Below are 19,157 nucleotides of genomic sequence, written 5' to 3'. Positions count from 1 at the left end.
ATAGCCTTTATTAGATTTTAAGAGGGTCTATAAATCCAATTTATGAACAACTTACAAGATAATACAGTTTAATATTCTGGTTACAAAAACCAGACAAAGTTTTGGGTCCCTCATCTGGAAGAAACCACAAGAATGATCTTATTCACCGCAATGAATCTTCCTGAAACATGGTGTGATGTCCTAGATAAAAACACTAAGGAGTACAGCAGGAAGGAACAAGCTCCCCTTATTTATTACGTGGAATTTGCTTAGGCTCTTCTTTGCCCTAGAACTATGACATAACTTCAGCCACTGCTTATATTGCATCCCTGCCAGATGTTCAATCTCTGCATGAAAACTTCAGCAACCAGGGAATGCCCATAATCTGCCATGGTCCTAGGTCATTGTATATAGCTTCATTTGTTTTAGTTTTTTCAAGTTCTATTTTATTGATGTTTTATATACTTTGAAAATAATTGAAATGAGCTAGAATCAAGGGCAAGAAAAACTAATGAAACCATTCAAGGATGTTGCAGTGTGGGGGTGGCTGATAGGGAGTGCCAGGAAACTGCTGGTAAGGGAGATTACTGTGTTTGAGCAGAGGAGGCAATCCTGAGATTCTTGGCAGCAATGGCAAAAAGAGAAGCCCAAGGGATTGCCTAATTTTTCTGATCCAATGAAGAGAAGAGAGCCATGTTTTCAAGGGAGGTGAGTATTCTCCTAACGCTTGTGTTCTAGGAGAAATTATTGTGAAGCTTTTTATACAATGTACATTTAAAAGGGTATAATGGACAAGTGGCTTTTTGCCAGATGTTTTACCAGAAATGTAAGACATTTCTTGTAAGAAGCCTTGGTAGGAACTGTACTCTAGGTTTTATTTTTTAAAATAATAAAATACACACAGTATTTAACTGCTTCAATAAGTCAGTTTTCAGTTGTGCTGTCCCAGATAAAAGAGAGGAGCACATTTATGGAGGTGCTCCTCAAAAAAGTGCATTTGATTTTTCTTGACCCATCAGGAAAACAGTGGATGTTCAGGGACACCTTCCTAGTCAGTTCTATGAAAAATAAAATAAAATAAAAATGTCTAAGAACATGTCTTTTTGGCTGGCTATCCAAACCTGCCTCCTCTGGTTCTAGTGACTTTCCTTGCAGGTCACTGTGAGGTAGGAGCAGGGGAGAGTTTCAGAGGTGTCATGGCATAACTGCAGCTCTGGAGGCAATGCAGAAGTGCTGCTCAGATACCAAATCCTGCAGGGTGAGTCACAAGAGGTAAACAATTTGTAATACTCTCTCTTTAGGATCTCTTCCTTGTTTTTGTGTCTTTTGCATAGAAAATTGATATTCTTTGTCAAATGGAGTCAGTATTACAAATTTTTCTGGAGGTTTTCTAATGATATCTAAATTGATCCAGGTATGAGTCTGTCAAAGATACGATTACAATGTACACAACGTTTAGAAGTAGACTCATTTGTATAATGTGACATAAATGGTCCAAGTTTCTTTTTTTTTTTAAACTTTATAACCAGGATGATAAGTTACTAATATTCAATGAGAAATTGAATCCTCAACAAAACTTCCTTAGATATGAGTATCCACATTATAATCAGAGGCTTGTTGGGTGACCCTGGAATTAGAATATGGAAGTGTAAATCATCTTAATGACAGTGCCAGCCATTCAGTTCAATTTGCTTTCTAATAGCTGCCTGGCAGAAAATTCAGATTTGAGATCTTTAGTGATCCCTGCAATGCAGGATCTATCAATTCAAAAGAGATATGTATCCATTAGAGACCAGTTAAGATATAATGTTTTATAAGTATCCTCTCTCCCCAGCTTATTGAGGGCACTTCCATCTCCATACAGAATTGAGACCAAGCAGGGCCATGCCCTTCCTTAAAAGCATAGCTTGGATTGGTTCAAGAGCTTAGACACATAATCAGTTGAGAACTCAGAGTCTCGTGTAATCATAGAATGGAGTAAAAACTGTTGAGTGGCAGCAGCCACTAAACAATATCAGTAGCAGAAGGAATAAAACCAGAAAATTATACTGAACTGGAGAGAAACTTGCCCTGAATCAGATTGGTACCAGGACAGAATCAGGAGGTGAGGCTGAGCTGGCAGTGGGATACAGGGAAAAAACAGAAGCATTAATTCATTCATTCATTCACTCATTCATCACACACATGATGAGTATTTTCTATCCACTTGGGATTCTTCTAGACACTGAGCTTTCAAATCAGACATGACCTCCTTCAGGTGCTTGGACTAGTATGAGAAAAATACATCAAGATCTGAGTTAAACAGAGAACAGCTTGGAGCAGTAGATTGGATCAAAATTATGGAGAAACTTGAATGCCAGCCTTAAATACAATGGTTTAGCTTTGATTATATAGACAATGGAGGGGGAGGGCATCACATGTTAAAAAAAGGGATGCTACACAGGAAACTGTGCACAAATCTGGAGACGAAAACAGAGCTATGGTGCTAAGTTGAGGGTAAGGAGAGGGCATTGCAATTGTCTCAGTAAAAAAGTATTTATAGCTGGAACTAGAAGTAGGAATGACATTGCTAAAGGATAGAGGTAGAATGGGAAATGGATTGAACCAAAAAGATAGATACCCAAAATGGATATATTTGACTGTTAACAGGAGGCAAGCCAGAGGAGAGCATAGGGAGGGATGAGATATAAAGTCAAAAGAGAAGAAAGTTTCCAGAATATAGAAGCTCGTTAGTTAATGGTACTTCTGTGTAACAAAGGAATCAAGAATTGAGAAATGGCTATTTAAATTAGGTGCAGGGAGATCCTTGGTGACTTTAGGAGGACAGATAGATAGATGAGGGAATGAGTGGAAAATGAGAATTAGAAACTGTAAATATATTCTACTCTTTTGACAATTACACCATGAAATGAAGGAGAGTAGCCTAGGAGAACACCAGATATATTCATCAGAATTTTTTTTGGTTGCAAGTGACAGAGAAACCAACCCAGAGTTTATATAGCTGAAGAATCTATGGGGTAGTGTAGGCTTCAGGCATGGATAGATTCAGGGTGCAGTCAATGCTATTAGTACCTCTTGGCTTGACTCTGTTTTCTTCTGTATGGTAGATTCATTTTCAGGTTTTATATGGTGACAAGCTGTTTGCTTTGGACTCATATCTTCCCAAATTCAAATCCAGTGATATCAAAAGAGAAGGTTATTTACCTAGCTGCTTAAGCAAAGTCCTGAAATTAGCTCTGGTTTGACTTGGATTGGCTTGACTGGAGTCAAGGGTCCATTTCTGATGGGGATGGAGTTCACTGGTTGGTGAAGGCCTGGAGATGGAGCCCTAAGGAAGCACGTGGGATAAGAATACGAAAGGCAGTGGTTCCTGGGAGGAAAATCAGAGTACTATTAATAGAGAATGGATGCTGGGTGCCAAAAAGAGGTGTCTAAACTCCAAGTTTTAAAGAGAGTAGCTGATGGATAGAGGCCTGAAGCAGAAGGTAGGGAACGCAATCAAGCTGCATGGATGAAACTGATTTTGAAAGGAAGAAGCATTCTCATTTCTGAGATGGGAGTGAAGGAGAATATAATAAAAGATGGTATGTAGACAATTGGACATCTAAGTCAGGTAAGTTGAGGGAGCATATGTTAAATAACTTTAGTTGTCAAGTAAAAATCCAATTGAGGGAATGTGTAGTGTTATTTAAAAAAATAATTTAAATATATTGCACTAGCTGTATTACAGAAAATTCTTAGACATTGAAAATAAAATTCTGCAGCTAGCATATCCAATGTTTTCATTCTTTACACTGCAGACATAATCTTTACAAAGCTTAAGCATGAATTTTCCTTTAAATTATTCTTTATAACTTTGTTTTACTTGCATCCTATTTCATGGAGTAGATGTATCAGAATTCACTTAATCTTTTTACTTAAAGACATTGAGATTGCTTTCATTTTTTAAAATTAGATATAGTGCTACAAATATTATTATATACTTAGCTGTTTTTTTTTCCTTGAGGTATTTCTGTAGCAAAAGTTCCCAGGAATGGGGTAATTGTGTAAAATGGAATAAACGTTTTGTGTCTCCTACATATGTTTGCAAAATCACCTTTCGAAAAGTATGGAAAATTGCCAATGGCCCTGGCCATATAAGAAAGTTCTAGTTTCCACCAGGCGCGGTGGCACATGCCTGTAATCCCAGCACTTTGGGAGGCCAAGGTGGGTGGATCACTTGAGGCCAGGAGTTTGAGACCAGCCTGGCCAACATGGTACAAAAATTAGCTGGACGTGGTGATTCTTGCCTGTAATCCCAGCTACTCGGGAGGCTGAAGTAGGAAAATAGCCTGAACCCAGGAGGTGGAGGTTGCAGTGAGCTGAGATCGCGAGATCATGCCACTGTTCTCCAGCCTGGGTGACCTTGCAAGACTCTGTCCCCCACCACCCTGCCAAAAAAAGAACAAAGTGCTAGTTTCATAACTTGCTGAGTATTTTAGACATTTTATTCCATTAATATTTTTAAGATAACTAACATAACACAGTAAGCATTTAATGCCAGGGTGGGTCTAAACACCTGTCATGTTAATTCATTTAATTATCACACCAACCCTATGAGGGGAAAATTTATTATGATCCATGTATAAATAGGGAAACTAAGATATAAACAGATTAAATACACTATTCGTGGCCCTACAGCTATGAAGTGCTAGAAGCAGTATGTGAACCATGGGAACCTGAATCCCGAGCCTGTGTGCTCAATCACTGGGCAATATTGCTTTGTGATAGCTTTTGGTTAGCATTTTCTCAAATGTTGTTTACAACTTGTATACATTTGTGTGAGAATTTCAGAATGTCTTTCTCTGAAAGAGTCTTGCTTGATAGTTTTGCCCCAGTGTAGAGATAGCAGTGGGAAAATACTTATGGACTTGGATACCTCAGATGGTCTGAATGGGGAGATTTATTAATAAGTCATACATGTTTTAACCCTTTGTAAAGTTGTATGTAAAGTTGTTGTATGTAAAGTACAACATACTTATATGCAAATAATTATATTGCTAAGCATTAAAAATAAATGTAGTTATTTCATCCACCTAGGATAGCCAGGCTTTTTTTGAGGGGTTCTGATGGTTCTATAATCTAACTCAACCCTGCTGGTTACCATGGAAACATACCTTCTGGCTTTTCTTGAACATCTGAAATGTGGGTATTGTTTTGATGTGACAAGTTTCAGCGAGCTCCTGGGAAAGCAAAGAAATGGCATGAAGTTACGGTATTTCTGTCCTCTCCCTGTACCAAGCATGTTATTTGGTAACTTCTCAGGAGGCATGTCTAAAATTCCAAGGACACCTGACACTTTACAGACTCTACTGCTGTGAACTTTCTAACATTCCTCCAGGAATGTCACAATGATTGACATGAAATGATTGATAGAAAATGGTTGTTACAGCATTCCTGGGCTTTTTCATCCCATAGAACCGGAAGGTGGGTAAGAGATGGAGGCCACAACAGAATAGATGCTTAATAACAAAATGAGGTGCGTTTGAAGGACCTTGTGAAAGAGTACAGAGGGGCCCCAGTGGAACTCAATATCAGAAAAGCTTATTGCAAAAATAGAAAAGAGTAAACAAATCTTTATAACTCTACTTGAAATGTGGAATGCATCCTGATCTAGCATTTTAAGTAAGGCTTATACATGTCTTTCTTTTAAGTCCTTCACTGCCCATCTTTGTGAAAGATTTGGAGCCAAAATATGATAAAATATGCCAGAATCCCAATTGTTTTAATCTATTCCAAACTACTTTCAAATGTTAGTTTTTGTTTTTCTTGTTTAGGAGTCAAAAGAAAATTAGTCACCCACAGGATCAACAGAACTGGACATCTCTCTCTAATATACCAATCATTTTACTGGCATTAAATCTCTTGCCCTGGTACTCACAGCACGTGCGCGCACACACACACACACGCACACACACCTGAACACACACTGTATTATAATTTTTCATGACCACACAATGATAACAACTGATACATAAATTACCATTAGACAATTATGCATTTTGTTTTACCTTAAAAGACAATGAGCTCTAATCAAAAAGCCAGACAATAATACAACTTGGCAAGGATGTGGAAAAATCAGAGCTCCCATACATTGCTGATGAGAATGTAAAATGGTGCAACTGCTTTAGAAAACAGTTTGTCAGTTCCTCAGAAAGTTAAACACAGAGTTACCATATTACCACAAAATTCTAATCCGGGATATAAACCCAAGGGAAATGGAAATTTTGTTTACACAAAAATTTGTACACTAATGTTTATACCATTTTTTGGGGGGGGGGGATGGAGTTTTGCTCTTGTTGCTCTGGCTGGAGTGCAATGGCACAATCTGGGCTCACTGCAACCTCTGCCTCCCGGGTTCAAGCGATTCTCCTGCCTCAGCCTCCCAAGTAGCTGGGATTACAGGCATGCATCATCACGACCGGCCAATTTTTGTATTTTTAATAGAGATGGGGGTTCACTACATTGGCCAGGCTGGTCTTGAACTCCTGGCCTCAAGCGATCCACCAATCTGGGCCTCCCAAAGTGCTGAAATTACAGATGTGAGCCACTGTGCCTGGCCAAAGTACTGATATATTCAATAACATGAATGCACCTTGAAAATGTATGCAGTGAAAGCAGCCAGTGATTAAAGACCACATATTCTATGATTCCCTTCATAGGAAATGTTCAGAATAGCAAATCTGTTTTGCTTACTGTGGATTTATGGTTGCCTAGGATTTGGGAGTGGGGGATGGAGGGAATTTGGTATAACTACTAAAGGGTACAGTGTTTCTTCTTGGAGTGATGAAATTGTTCTAAAATTGATTGTAGTGATGATTGCACAACTCTGTGAATATAGAAAAGGTAAAGAGATAGTCATCCTAGCTGCGTATTCTGAATTTATAGGTTATGGTTCATCCTAAAGGGCAATTAAACACTCACACTTTAATGAAGCTTGAAGGAAATGGAGAAAGGGAACTTCTATTATGCTCTGGGCACCATGTCATTTATTTAATGTATTTTATATCATTTTATCTTTGGTTAAGTATTATTATCCTGTTTTACAAATGAAGAAACTGAAGTTTATGCAGGTTGAACTACAGTGGGTCACAAAATCATTAAAGGGCAGAATGGTAGATATCACTTTTTTAATTCTAAAGCTCAAATGCATTCTAACATGTGGATAGGCCATCTGTTGGTATCTTTCATCATTATAAATTAACATGTTAAAAATAATAATTTTGTAGAGACATTGTGTGTATTAATAAGATACACTTTGAGGTCATAGGGTTGATTATTTTTTGGGGGGATGGGATGAGGAAGGATGTCTCCAGATACAAGAAGAAGGGATTTCTGGGAATTTCTTTTGATGCTTCAAAAAAACAAACAAACAAACAAAAAAACACAAAAAGCATAAGATATAGCAAGAGAAAAACAAAATATATTAAGATGTCTGTAAGGCACTGAGTTAGGTTTTAGAAATTGATTAACAAGGCCAGATGTGGTGGTTCACACCTGTAATCCCAGCACTTTGGGAGGCTGAGGTGGGCGGATCACCTGAGGTTGGGAGTTCAAGACCAGCCTGACCAACATGGGGAAACCCCATCTCTACTAAAAATACAAAATTAGCTGGGTGTGGTGGCACATGCCTGTAATCCCAGCTACTCGGGAGGCTGAGGCAGGAGAATTGCTTGAACCCAGTAGGCAGAGGTTATGGTGAGCCAAGATCGAGCCATTGCACTCCAGCCTGGGCAACAAGAGTGAAACTCCGTCCCCCAACACCCCACCCCCCAAAAAAAGAAATTGATGAACAATCCATCACAGGGATGAAAACCATCTTTCACCTCGAGCTCAACTTTACCAGATTTCTATTGTCTCCCTAGAGCAACTCTGCTGAGGAGGATTCTGCGGCAGAGCCCAGAGCAAGTGGTGAAGAAAGCTGGGATTGATTAGTGAGGCCTGCCACAGCATAAGAGGGGGAGAGGGGTATCAGGAGAGCTCACCGCTTTTTGCTAATTTTTTTTTTCTTTTAAGTAATACAAAACATGCAAGTGTAATGAGGAAGTTTACTGTAGCTTATCAGAAAAAATGTGAAATTCTACTTGATTTTAAATTGATCATGTATTAATAATTACTGAGACAGTGCTATTCATTACAATGCGTTTGGATTTTGAGTATGTGCATGGAAGATTTAAGATTCTTACCGGAGAATTGTTCACATCCACATTAGCAAAAAATACATTTTGGTATTTCACAGACATTGCCTTCAAAATAAAAAATAAATATTTCCCATTAGTTTGATGTTAATATTAAAATATACAATGGAAGTGTCTTTTCAGTAGAAATGAAGAAATGAACAAAAAAGCTGTTAAAGAGGACTAAGCATCATTCTGACATTTCACTACAGCCTAGAGCCTGAAGCATCAAGTCAAATACCAGATGATGCCAAGGTCAGATGATGTAAGGACCAGTGGCAGAAGCAGAGTCAAAGAACCAAACTGAAGATTAGAGTTTCAAGGTTGGCAAAGAAATAACAGAATGTGTGTGGTCGGTCCAGACTTACCTTGTGGGGTGCCGGAAGGGATAGTAGAGTGGCTTTCTCCTGGGAGAGCTGTCCGGGGAGTCTGTCTTCAGTGATCTTTGAGATATAGCTCTCTGAGCCAAACTCTACTTTCTCTTGCCTGGCATTTTGAGAGGTGCTGGTGCTACTGGTGGTAGAAGGCTGTTCTGCTTGAAGTGATGTTAACATTTTAATGCTGACCATTGGCCTAATTTCCTTCCACCCCTGTTGCCATCTCTCTGTGCTCTACTATGTATGGAAACTAGATTTTCCAGGTTCTATTGCTGGCTGACTTCCAATTAAGTTTTTCCAATGGGAAGTATTTGCAGGAAATGGAAGGGGAGGAGGGAAGAAGTAACTCCCTTCTACTTCTGTTTTGTTCTGGAATCGTCTTTGGCAGTGGTGGCGACCATGATGCTGGTAGTGGGTCTAGGGGAAGAGGAAGTGGCAGCAGCCACAGCAGCAGCAGTGACAACAGTGGCCCATAAATGTCAGCTCCTGGGTGTCTTTTCAGACAGCTGTGTTCATACCTTAAGGACACTTGATGGCATCTTGAATTGTTTGCTTAAAATCATAGCTCATGAATTTCTAGTCACTTATTTCTGTTGATCTAACTCTAAAATGTGTTTCCTGAATTTGATCTTTCCTTTTTCTCTAAAAGCCACGGCTCTAGCTTTGGAAAAACCTATCATTACTGACATTCACCCTGGGTTTCCTGCTTTTAGACTTTCCAACCTATTCTTGTGCAACCTCCAAAAATATTTTCTAAACGCCACATTTGATTGTGGCAAAATCCTCCTTAAAATTGTCCTATTTGACTCTCCACAGCAGTTTGTTGAGTTATAACACAAGATCCTACTTGATCTGGCCTCAGCTTCCTTTTTCATGCTCGTGTTTTGCCACTTCCATTGCACACTATATGTAAGCCTCTCAGACTACATATTGCCTTCCCCCAATCACACCATACAATTTCTCAATAAAATTATAGCCTCTCCTTTTCCAGAAATGTTCTTTTCAGGGATTTATGCCTAGTGGTCCTCTTAGCCCAGGATCCGCAAACTATGCCCTGTGGACCAAATCTAGCCCTCCACCTGTTCTTTTAAATAAAGTTTTATTGGAACTAGTTGCCCATCTGTTTTTGTGTTGTCATTGGATTTTGCACTACAGCAGCAAAGTTGAATAGTTGTGACAGAGATCATATGGCCTGCAAAGCTGAAAAGATTTTCCGTCTTGTCCTTTACAGGAAAAGTTTGTTGACCCCTGCTCTTGCATGATTTAAATCACTTCTTAAAACCCACATTTTCTTATGAGTCACTGGTTTTTTTCTTGTTGTAATACATCCATTAGCAATTTCTTCAGAGAGATTCTGTGGCTAGTAAACTTTTAGTTTTTGTGTGTCTGAAAATGTCTTGAACTCTTTCCCTCTCTTGAATAATGGTTTTGCTAACTAACTTCCATTTTACCATCCTGGAAAACCTGGAAGGGAAAAGTGGTGAAGATTTCTTTGCCTCCCTTGCAGCTAGAGTTCTGGATGCAAATTTCATTTTACCAGTTAGATGCATGCCAGTGAAATTTGAAAGGCAGAATGAGACAGAAGCTATTTTCTTCTTATTTTTTGGTGGAAAGCAAAGTTGTGGGTACTGGTTGTGCTAGAGGCAAGCAGTGGTAGCAGCCAGACTCAGGGTTCAGAAATCAACTTCTTAGATGTCCAGAGGCCATGGTGGCTGTAGTAGCTGCCTAATCCTGCTTCTGACTCTCTGACCACTGCTCTGTTGGTGGCTTTTTAACTCCCAATCATGGCCTCCCATTTCCTATGACTTCTGATGATGGCAAAGTTAGAATCTCCACAGGTGGGTCTGTGGTGTTCTGAAGACTGGTTCATGGAGTTTCTGTCCCAAATGCATTCACTCAGTCTCTGATGATTTTATGAGCATTTAATTCCTTGTATTAAAATCTTTTTCTAATTTGGTTCTAATGTGGTTTATGTTTCTTGCTTTGATCTCTAACTGATACAGTCATCTAACCTTTTTGATACCAGGGACTAGTTTCATGGAAGACTTTTTTTCCCCCACAGACTGGGGGTGGAGGGATGGTTTCAGGATGAAACTGTTCCACCTCAGATCATCAGGTATTCGATTCTCATAAGGAGTGTGCAACCTAGATCCCTCGCATGTGCAGTTCACAATAGGGTTTGTACTCCTATGAAAATGTAATGCTGCTGCTAATATAATAGGAGGTGGAGCTCAGGAGGTAATGCTTACTCGCTGGCCGCTCACCTCCTGCTGTGTGGCCAGTTCTGAATAGGCCACGGACCTGTGGAGCGGTACTGGTCCATGGCTTGGGGGCTGGGGATCCCTGATCTAGGGTAAGTGAAGCCTTCCTCCAACCCCCTCATATAATATGAGTTAAAAGAAAATTACACATATAATACAGGAATGTCTTCTCTTGCAAAAGTTCAAACATTACAAGAAAAATAAAGCAAAATATGAAACTCTCCCATTCACAATCTTCCAACAATTTCCACTCCTTTTCACAGAAAAAAAACTTGTTTGATGTGCATCTTTCTGCTTCTCATTTGTTTGCATATATAAATTATATATGTATATGTGTATATACATATGGTTATATACTCACAAATATACTTATATGTACATATATGTGTCTGTTTTATGTAAATGGGGCCATACTCTATACACTGCTTATACTGTGCTCTTTTTACTTAATAATATGTTGTCCTGGAGATGATTACATATTTACATGGATCTACTTAATCCTTTTAAACACCTGAAATATTTCACAGAGTGGAGCACCAAAATTTAAAAACTGTATTTGCATTAGCCTGGATTCCTGCAGAAAACGGATGGCACAATCAAATTAGGATAATTTGAGTTTTTTTTTTTTTTTTAACAAAGGGACTAACTATATCTATTAAGTTAGAATGGGCATAGGAGGGGCTGCAGAGCCTGGATGTAGCAAAAGCCAAGCTGTTACGGCCTGAAGATATGAGGGAGGCAGAGGTTACCAAGACATAGATTTCATTTTATTTCGTGACAATGCCTCTTATTGGTTATTGGAATTGCATCAGCTTTGACTCTGTGGCCTGTGAGTATGTAGTACATTTATATTTCTGAAACTGAACGCTAGCTATCCTGTGGCAAAGCCAAGGAGATCCTCTTTCCTAAGTCTTCAGTGTCAGCATGGTAGGGCCAGTCAGAAACTAAAATGTTCCCTCAGGATATTCTTTATTGTTTATTTTTGAATACAGACAGGGTTTCACTATGTTGGCCAGGGTGGTCTGAAACTCCCGGCCCCAAGCAATCCTCCCTCTTTGTCCTCCCAAAGTGCTAGGATTACAGGCATCAACCACCATGGCTGGCCTCCCTTCTGGATATTCTAAGAATTTTAGGCAGAGAAAGGATGTTGTGATGTTATGTAACCAGTTTCTCTATTGGAATATAAGTTCATTTTAAATTAAATATCAAAGATTGTGACTGTGGTTAAAATTAACTCAGGCCGTGACTGAGGCTCAGGTGGATTAAAAAAAGTTGAAATGTTAGAAACCTTGCTGAAAATAAACCAGAGTATTTTCAGCTGTGTAGAATATTCATTATATTTGAAGGAATAAACTTCACAAAATTGACCATAAAAACATGTAAAGTTGTATACAATAAGGAAAAATGAAAAAAGTGCCCTGAGATTCTTTCTGCAATATGTTATACCAAAAATAAATAAATAAAATGTTAAAAACTGTTAAGTAGGATGTTACAGAAATTAACCAGATAAAATATGGTATAGATAGTAAAAGATTCATTTGGAGACCATAAAAACATGAACCAATATGTATGTGGAAAAAAGACTTGAATATAAATATATGAGTACAACTCAGTAGAATATTTTACAAAGTAAATCAAGGACAAGAAAGGAACATGCAAGGCGTATTATTTGCCTCATTGCAACAACACGTGTGGACTTGGAGGACATCATGCTAAGTGAAACGAGTGAGTCACCATAGAATAAATACTGCATGATTCAATGTTTATGAAGTATGTAAAATATAGTCAACTTACAGAAGCAGAAAATATAATGGTGGATGCCAGGGAACAGGGAAGGAGTGAAAGAGTTGTTTAATGGGTATAAAGATACAATTGCACAGGACGATAAGTTCTAGAGATCTGATATAACCAGGGATCCTCAGTCCCAGGGCTGGTCTATGGCCTGTTAGGAACCAGGTTGCACAGCAGGAGGTGAGTGGTGGGTGAGTGATCATTACTGCCTGAGCTCTGCCTCCTGTCGGATCAGCGTGGAATTAGATCCTTATAGGAGCAAGAACCGTATTGTGAACTGCACATGTGAGGGAGCGAGGTTGCACTACTTACGAGAATCTAATACCTGATGATCTGAGGTGGAACAGTTTCTTCCTGAAACCATCCCCGCACCTCTACCCTAACCCGTAGTCCATGCAAATTGTCTTCCACAAAACTGGTCCCTGGTGTCAAAAAGTTGGGGGCCACTGTAATATACAACATAGTGCTTATAGTTAACATGAGGGAGTTGCACACTTAAAAATTTAGTATAGATTTCATGTTAAGTGTTCTTATCACACATACACGCACACACACAAAAGCAAATGTACACAAGATTTCATTTGGAGGTGATGGATTTTGATTGTGGTAATAATATCATGGGTGTATACATATGTCCCGACATCAGTTGTATACATTAAATAAACAGATTTTGTTTATTTAACAATTATACCTCAATAAAGATATTTAACAATTATACATCAATAAAGCTGTAGGATAAATAACATAAAGACATATGGTTTGTTCTGATAATAAGGTTGAAGAACTGGGAAAAATTTATTCTTTTATGTTTTATTTAAAAACAAATATTGTATTTATCTGTATTCTAATCCAGTGTTTGAAAGTTCTGAACTCCTGAAACTTTGGTAAAATGTCATTGCTATAATATGAAGAATCCATTAATTTGTACAACTGGACTCCTTTGCACATCTTGGGATGTTCCTTGCAGAATTACCCGTGGACAAGTAGTATTAATTTTCTGGTGTGTACACTCATTATCTAATTAGATCTCAGTAGATTATCTTCAAGTTAATCAGGGTGCTTCAAAAAACTATGTCTCCATAGTGGCTCATAAGTGCCAAACTTTTAAGAATTACTGGGAAAAATATTCTGGAACTTTAAATTTCTTCTAAAACTATGAGATAGGTACTGGTTGTACTTACATGGAAAACAGGTACCATCCTTTTGCAGGGACCACACCATTTTGAAGAAAATTCAACCACTGCGAGTTTGTGTCCGGCAGCTGTCAGAAATGTTTTAAATTCATTCTGAAACCAGAAAATAAATGAGGAAATGTCTCATGACATTTTGTAGAGAATAAGATGACAGGTTAGTTTTGCTTTTGTTTTTGGTTTTTTTAGAGCCAGGGTATCACTATGTTGCCCAGGCTGGTCTCAAACTCCTGGGCCCAAGTGATCCTCCTGCCTCAGCTTCCCAAAGTGCTGGGATTACAGGTGTGAGCCACCATATCTGGCCATGTTAGTTCTTAAAAACCTTAACCATGTATCCCATGCCATTGTTCTCCAGCTGACCCCACCTTATCTAAATGTCCCTCATGTCAAATATATTTCTTTTTGTAAGTACATATAAATCATGGAAGTCTATGCACCAAAAAGGTTGGTAATGGAAGTTGATAACGGTGGTTACCTCTGAGGAGAAACAGGTTGGCCAGGGAGGGATGGGGGCTGGAGGGTGGCGGTTAATTGCTGTTCAGGGTGGATATCTATAGTACTAGATTTTTATTAAACAAGGGCCTAAACATGCATGACTAGTGAACTTTCAAAGGAGACGAACTAATCTCACACCTTGATTCAGTTCTTGTTTTTTGGGGGGAAGTGATCAGTATTACAGCTACGGCTAAAACTATACATTTAAGGATTTGACATGCTTCTGGCTGAATGTCAAGTGAATTTCCCATCAACTGTTTGTATCATCTAAGTAAATCAAGGTTTCCCTTCCTGGGACTCAGATGACTGCATCTATATTTGCTTGCTTTATGAGAAGTGACTGGTCCTACACTAGTTATTTCATGCATGATTGATCTCCCCAAGTCCTTACAGGACTTAATCTTGATTCATTCCTGTACCCTCCCATGATCCCTAACTGACACATAAGTGCTTATAGAGTACTCATCGAGTAAATGCTCATGGAGTGTTTTCTTTAATTTAATTTAATTTTTTGGAGACAGGGTCTGGCTCTTCGTCCAGGCTAGGGTGTTGTGGTGCGATCTCAGCTTACTGCAGCCTCTGCCTCCTGGACTCAAGCCATCCTCCCACCTCAGTCTCCCAAAGTGCTGGGATTATAGGTGTGAGCCACCTTGCCCAGCCTGAGTGTCTTCTTGATGAATGAATGATTTGCCAATATATAGTACTCTGTTCAAGATTTTTTCTTTTCTCACTGGAATTGCAACAATTGTAACTAATTTACTCTGTGCCCTATATTCTCTACCATAATCTTTACAACAACACTATGATGTGTATACTATTATTATCTCCATTTTACAAATGAGAAAACTGAAGTTCATTAACTTTATCTGATCAATTAGCTGGTGAGTGGTGTAGTTGGCATTGGTATCCTAGGCAGCCTGACCCCAGTTCCTATTTCCTTAAGCACTACAGAAAATCCACTCCTGAGTTCATCATAGAATTAGAACTTATTCTCCCTTTCATTGGCCCTAATTGCACTGTGTGCTTATTCCCGGACCAAACATTGAGAGGAGGGGGATGGGATTGTTAATTGGATTAAGCCAAGCAAGGCCTATTCCCACTATGGATGGGTTTAATCCATACAAATGACATGTGATACGGTTTGGCTGTGTCTCCATCCAAATCTCACCTTAAACTGTAGCTCCCATAATCCCCACATTGCATGGGAGGGACCTGGTGGGAGGTAATTGAATCATGGGGCAGGTTTTTCCCATGCTGTTCTTGTGACAGTGAGTAAGTCTCAAAAGATCTGACAGTGAGTAAGTCTCAAAATATACTCTCTTGCCTGCCACCATGTAAGACATGCCTTTGCTCCTCCTTTGCCTTTGCCATGACTGTGAGGCCTTCCCAGCCATGTGGAACTGTGAGTTCATTAGATCTCTTTTTCTTTATAAATTACCAAGTCTTGGGCATTTCTTCATAGCAGTATGCAAATAGACTAATACAACATACCTGCTCTATGATAGCCTGGACAATTACGTGGCTACTTTGTTTAGTTTCAATCAGGTAGAAGAGACGACTCAAAGAAGATGCACTCTCTTTCTTTATCAATGTTCCTCTAGGATGGAGTAACTAACTTTTCAGAGCCATGCCAAGCCTTTATTTCTCACTTGCTTCTGAAGTTATAAGGTAGATGCCATCCTTACAAGCTCCCAGCACTCTTCACTTTCCAGTAGTTGTTGTTTGGGTGTGAGCTGGCCTAGTTGGACCCATGAACTTAACTTGACTAAATTATCTGAAGGAAATACTCTCACAGTATAGGTATTTATTTAACACATACCTATTGAGGCCTATACTATGCCAGGTACTGCACAAACTGCTAGGATACCACTGTGGCAAACAAAAGAAAACAAACAAAAACTATGCATTCTGTCTCCATGGAGTTTACATTTTAGAATGGGAAGCTTACTGTAAGGTCAATAGGTAATATATGTAGTATATTAGTGATGATTGCTAATGAAGAAAACAAAAAGAAAATGAAGTAGGAAGGAAGAATGGGGGTTGGATTACAACTGTAGTCCGGATGGCCAAGGTCAACCTCAAAGAGAAGGTGGCATCTGAATAAAGATAGGATGGAGAGCAGGGCCTCCGAAAAGGTCCCTGGAGAGGAAAGGAAAGGTCTTCTGAGGGAATAAGGCTCTGGGCTATTCTGTGACATCCCCAGAACATTAAAAAAATAAGTGCCAAAAGCATTAGCAAATGTGTGATGTTTCAAAATATGTTCTTATATCAAGGTTATAGGGCAGTGCTCTCTTAATCTGGTCAGTGTCATTTTTGTGATCTGTATAGCAACCTTTGGGGAAAATGTCAGAAGTCTAAATCTGCGGGTGCGGGTGGACATGAGGCTCAGGCCCTAAACCCTCTCCCCTCCTCCAGCTCTTGACTTCCTGTAATGAGGGCAGGCATCAGAAGGTCTGGGTTCTAATGCCCACACTACCTCTTAAATGAAGTAGCCCTGAACCTCTCTTTTAGAGGCAATTTTCTCCTTTATAAATCAAGAATTATCTCTGTCCTGTACATGAATTTAGATTTGTTGTGACAGCAACATTGGGCAATGAGTAGAAGGTGGCACTACAAAGTACCTACCTAAGGGATTCTTGATACTATTGGTCATAATGTTCCCACTCCAGTCCACATATGGGGTTTCTATTCTCTTTCCTAGGATAAGAGAAAAGGTGTGGGATCCCTTACTTCCATGGAATTTTCCAGGCACAACTGAGGTAGGATCCATGGAATCAGATACAGGATGAGATATACTAAGAGCTGGTCTAGAATTCATCTGAAGTCAAGCAGGAAATAAGAGTCCAGGAGGAAGAAAGCCCTTCTTTATCAATTTGCCCCTTGGCTGCTTTTCTAGATAGTGCCATCCCTCAAGGAACAAGATACAGAGCAAGAATTTAAAACTCTCCCCTTGCTACAATGCAATGATGGAATACTGGATAGAGAGAATACATTCTTAAAGTTTTTCAAATCTGTTCCCAAGATGGCCACATTTGAAATATTCAGTGAAGCCAAATAAATACCTACCATGTCGTTAATAATCTGCACCATGATCACACCAGGGAAGTGCTGATGAAAATCCCCTGTTGGTTTAGTTGGATCACTGTAGCTGTCTCCTATTTATTACAGTATCCTGCCCAGAATACATGGGTAACTTCTCTATGACATCATTAAACATGTCATCTCAGAACCCGGAACTTTGACAGACTTTGGATCTTATTTCACTTCTATGCCATGACTAGTTCACTTGTGGACAGCCAAGAATCAGAAAACTGAGGGCCTTATATGCAGAATCAGTAATGTGTTTGTCTTATTTTCATCTTTTATAACCTATTTCTACATATTCTTCTCCCATCTCCAATCCTTCCATCCCATCACCAAATGAGAAGTAAGCAGAGTAATATTAAATAGATGAGATTTTCACTTAAGAATTTAAAGACACGATTGTGCTGTTGAGAAAAATACTAAAGTCTTAACCCTATAATAATGAGTTTCCTGTAAGTTTGATTTAATGAGTCATAAATTCCCATTCACTTTGTTATTTTGCTCTAATTATTTAGAGAGTAAAGAAATGACACTTTTATGCACTAGATCAAGGGTTGGCAAATGTTTTCTCTAAAGGAACAGATACTATTTTAGCTTTATGGGCCACCCACAGTCTTTGTTGCATGTTCCTCATTTCTTTTGCCATTCTCAGCTAGTAGGATGTGCAAAAAACAGCAGCAGTTTGCTGACCCCTGCACCTGATGATTTGTCACTTTCAGAAACTGATGTCAGAAAAAATCCTGAACATGGCCATGGCCAATGTTCCTCAAATCTACAGAGCAACAAGAACAACGAAAATGAGAAATTGTAGATTCTATAATAAAACAAAAATAGCAAAATCTCTCTTTCTGTTTTTTTAATATATCCAGCTCTGGGCCTTGAGTCATGTGTTGCATGAAAACTGTCAGATGGAGACAATGGCTGCCTCTGTACAGGTATTTGAAGTAGGCATGTAACAAAATGTCACATGTACCCCATAAATACGTAGAAGTTTTATGTATTGGTATGATTTGGCTGTGTCCCCACTCAGATCTCGTCTCGAATTGTAGCTCCCATAATTCCCAAGGGTTGTGGGAGGGACCGGTGGGAGATAATTGAATAATGGGGGCAGTTCCTCCATACTGTTCTCATGGTAGTGAATGCATCTCATGAGAGCTGATGGTTTTATAAGGAGTTTCCCCATTTGCTTGACTCTCATTCTCTCTTGCTTGCTGCCATGTAAGACATGACTTTTGCCTTCTGCCAGAATTGTGAGGCCTCCCCAGTCACATGGAACTATGAATCTATTAAACCTCTTTTTCTTTATAAATTACGCAGTCTTGGGTATGTCTTTATCTGCAACGTGAAAACAGACTAATACATGTATTAACAAAAATTTTTTAAAAATTAAAAAAGGTATTTGAAGTATTTTCAATGACTTCGTTCATTGCTTATTCTCTCTCTCTCTCTTTTTCATTGGGATGCATCCTCCATCACAGCCAGAAATTTTATTCATGCTTATATATTTTAGATCTTATCCTCATCTATTTCTCCTCTATCTTTTGTCTCATTTTCATTCAAGAAGGAAAAATGGATGTTGACACAAACTGAACATCTTCCAAGCAAGGTTTCTTAACCACAGCATTCCTGATGCTTTGGGCCAATAAGGCTTTGTTATAGGGGGCTGTCCTATGCATTGTAGGCTGTTTAGCAGCATCCCTGACTTCTACCCACTAGATGTCAGTAGCACCTCCAAGTGGTAATAACCACAAGTGGCTCCCAGAG

The 19,157-nt window shown here is 39.1% G+C and overlaps 1 protein-coding gene across 1 annotated transcript; it reads right to left on the bottom strand.

Moving 5' to 3' along the window:
• Positions 1–1,000: 1,000 nt before the first annotated feature.
• Positions 1,001–17,466, bottom strand: TXNDC8 (thioredoxin domain containing 8). The gene is made up of 4 exons (XM_015117121.3): positions 17,376–17,466; positions 13,806–13,910; positions 5,136–5,201; positions 1,001–3,307 (listed from the first exon to the last, which is right to left on the bottom strand). Exons 1-4 carry the CDS (start codon positions 17,397–17,399, stop codon positions 3,176–3,178), a joined length of 327 nt encoding a protein of 108 aa, XP_014972607.1. The 5' UTR covers positions 17,400–17,466; the 3' UTR covers positions 1,001–3,175.
• Positions 17,467–19,157: the final 1,691 nt, after the last annotated feature.

The sequence above is a fragment of the Macaca mulatta genome, chromosome 15 (assembly GCF_049350105.2).
Source record: "Macaca mulatta isolate MMU2019108-1 chromosome 15, T2T-MMU8v2.0, whole genome shotgun sequence".
Lineage (NCBI taxonomy): Eukaryota > Metazoa > Chordata > Mammalia > Primates > Cercopithecidae > Macaca > Macaca mulatta.
This window is presented reverse-complemented; position numbering and strand designations above follow the sequence as displayed.

What these genes read in the sequence shown, in the direction of transcription:
- TXNDC8 (XM_015117121.3), bottom strand. Translation starts at nt 17,399, where the DNA reads ATGGTGCAGATTATTAACGACATG. An exon ending in TGCAGATTATTAACGACATG is followed by an intron (nt 13,911 to 17,375) that starts GTAGGTATTTAT and finishes TTCTGGTTTCAG; the next exon opens with AATGAATTTAAAACATTTCT. An exon ending in TGTTCAAGAAAAGCCAGAAG is followed by an intron (nt 3,308 to 5,135) that starts GTATGTTTCCAT and finishes GTGCTTCCTTAG; the next exon opens with GGCTCCATCTCCAGGCCTTC.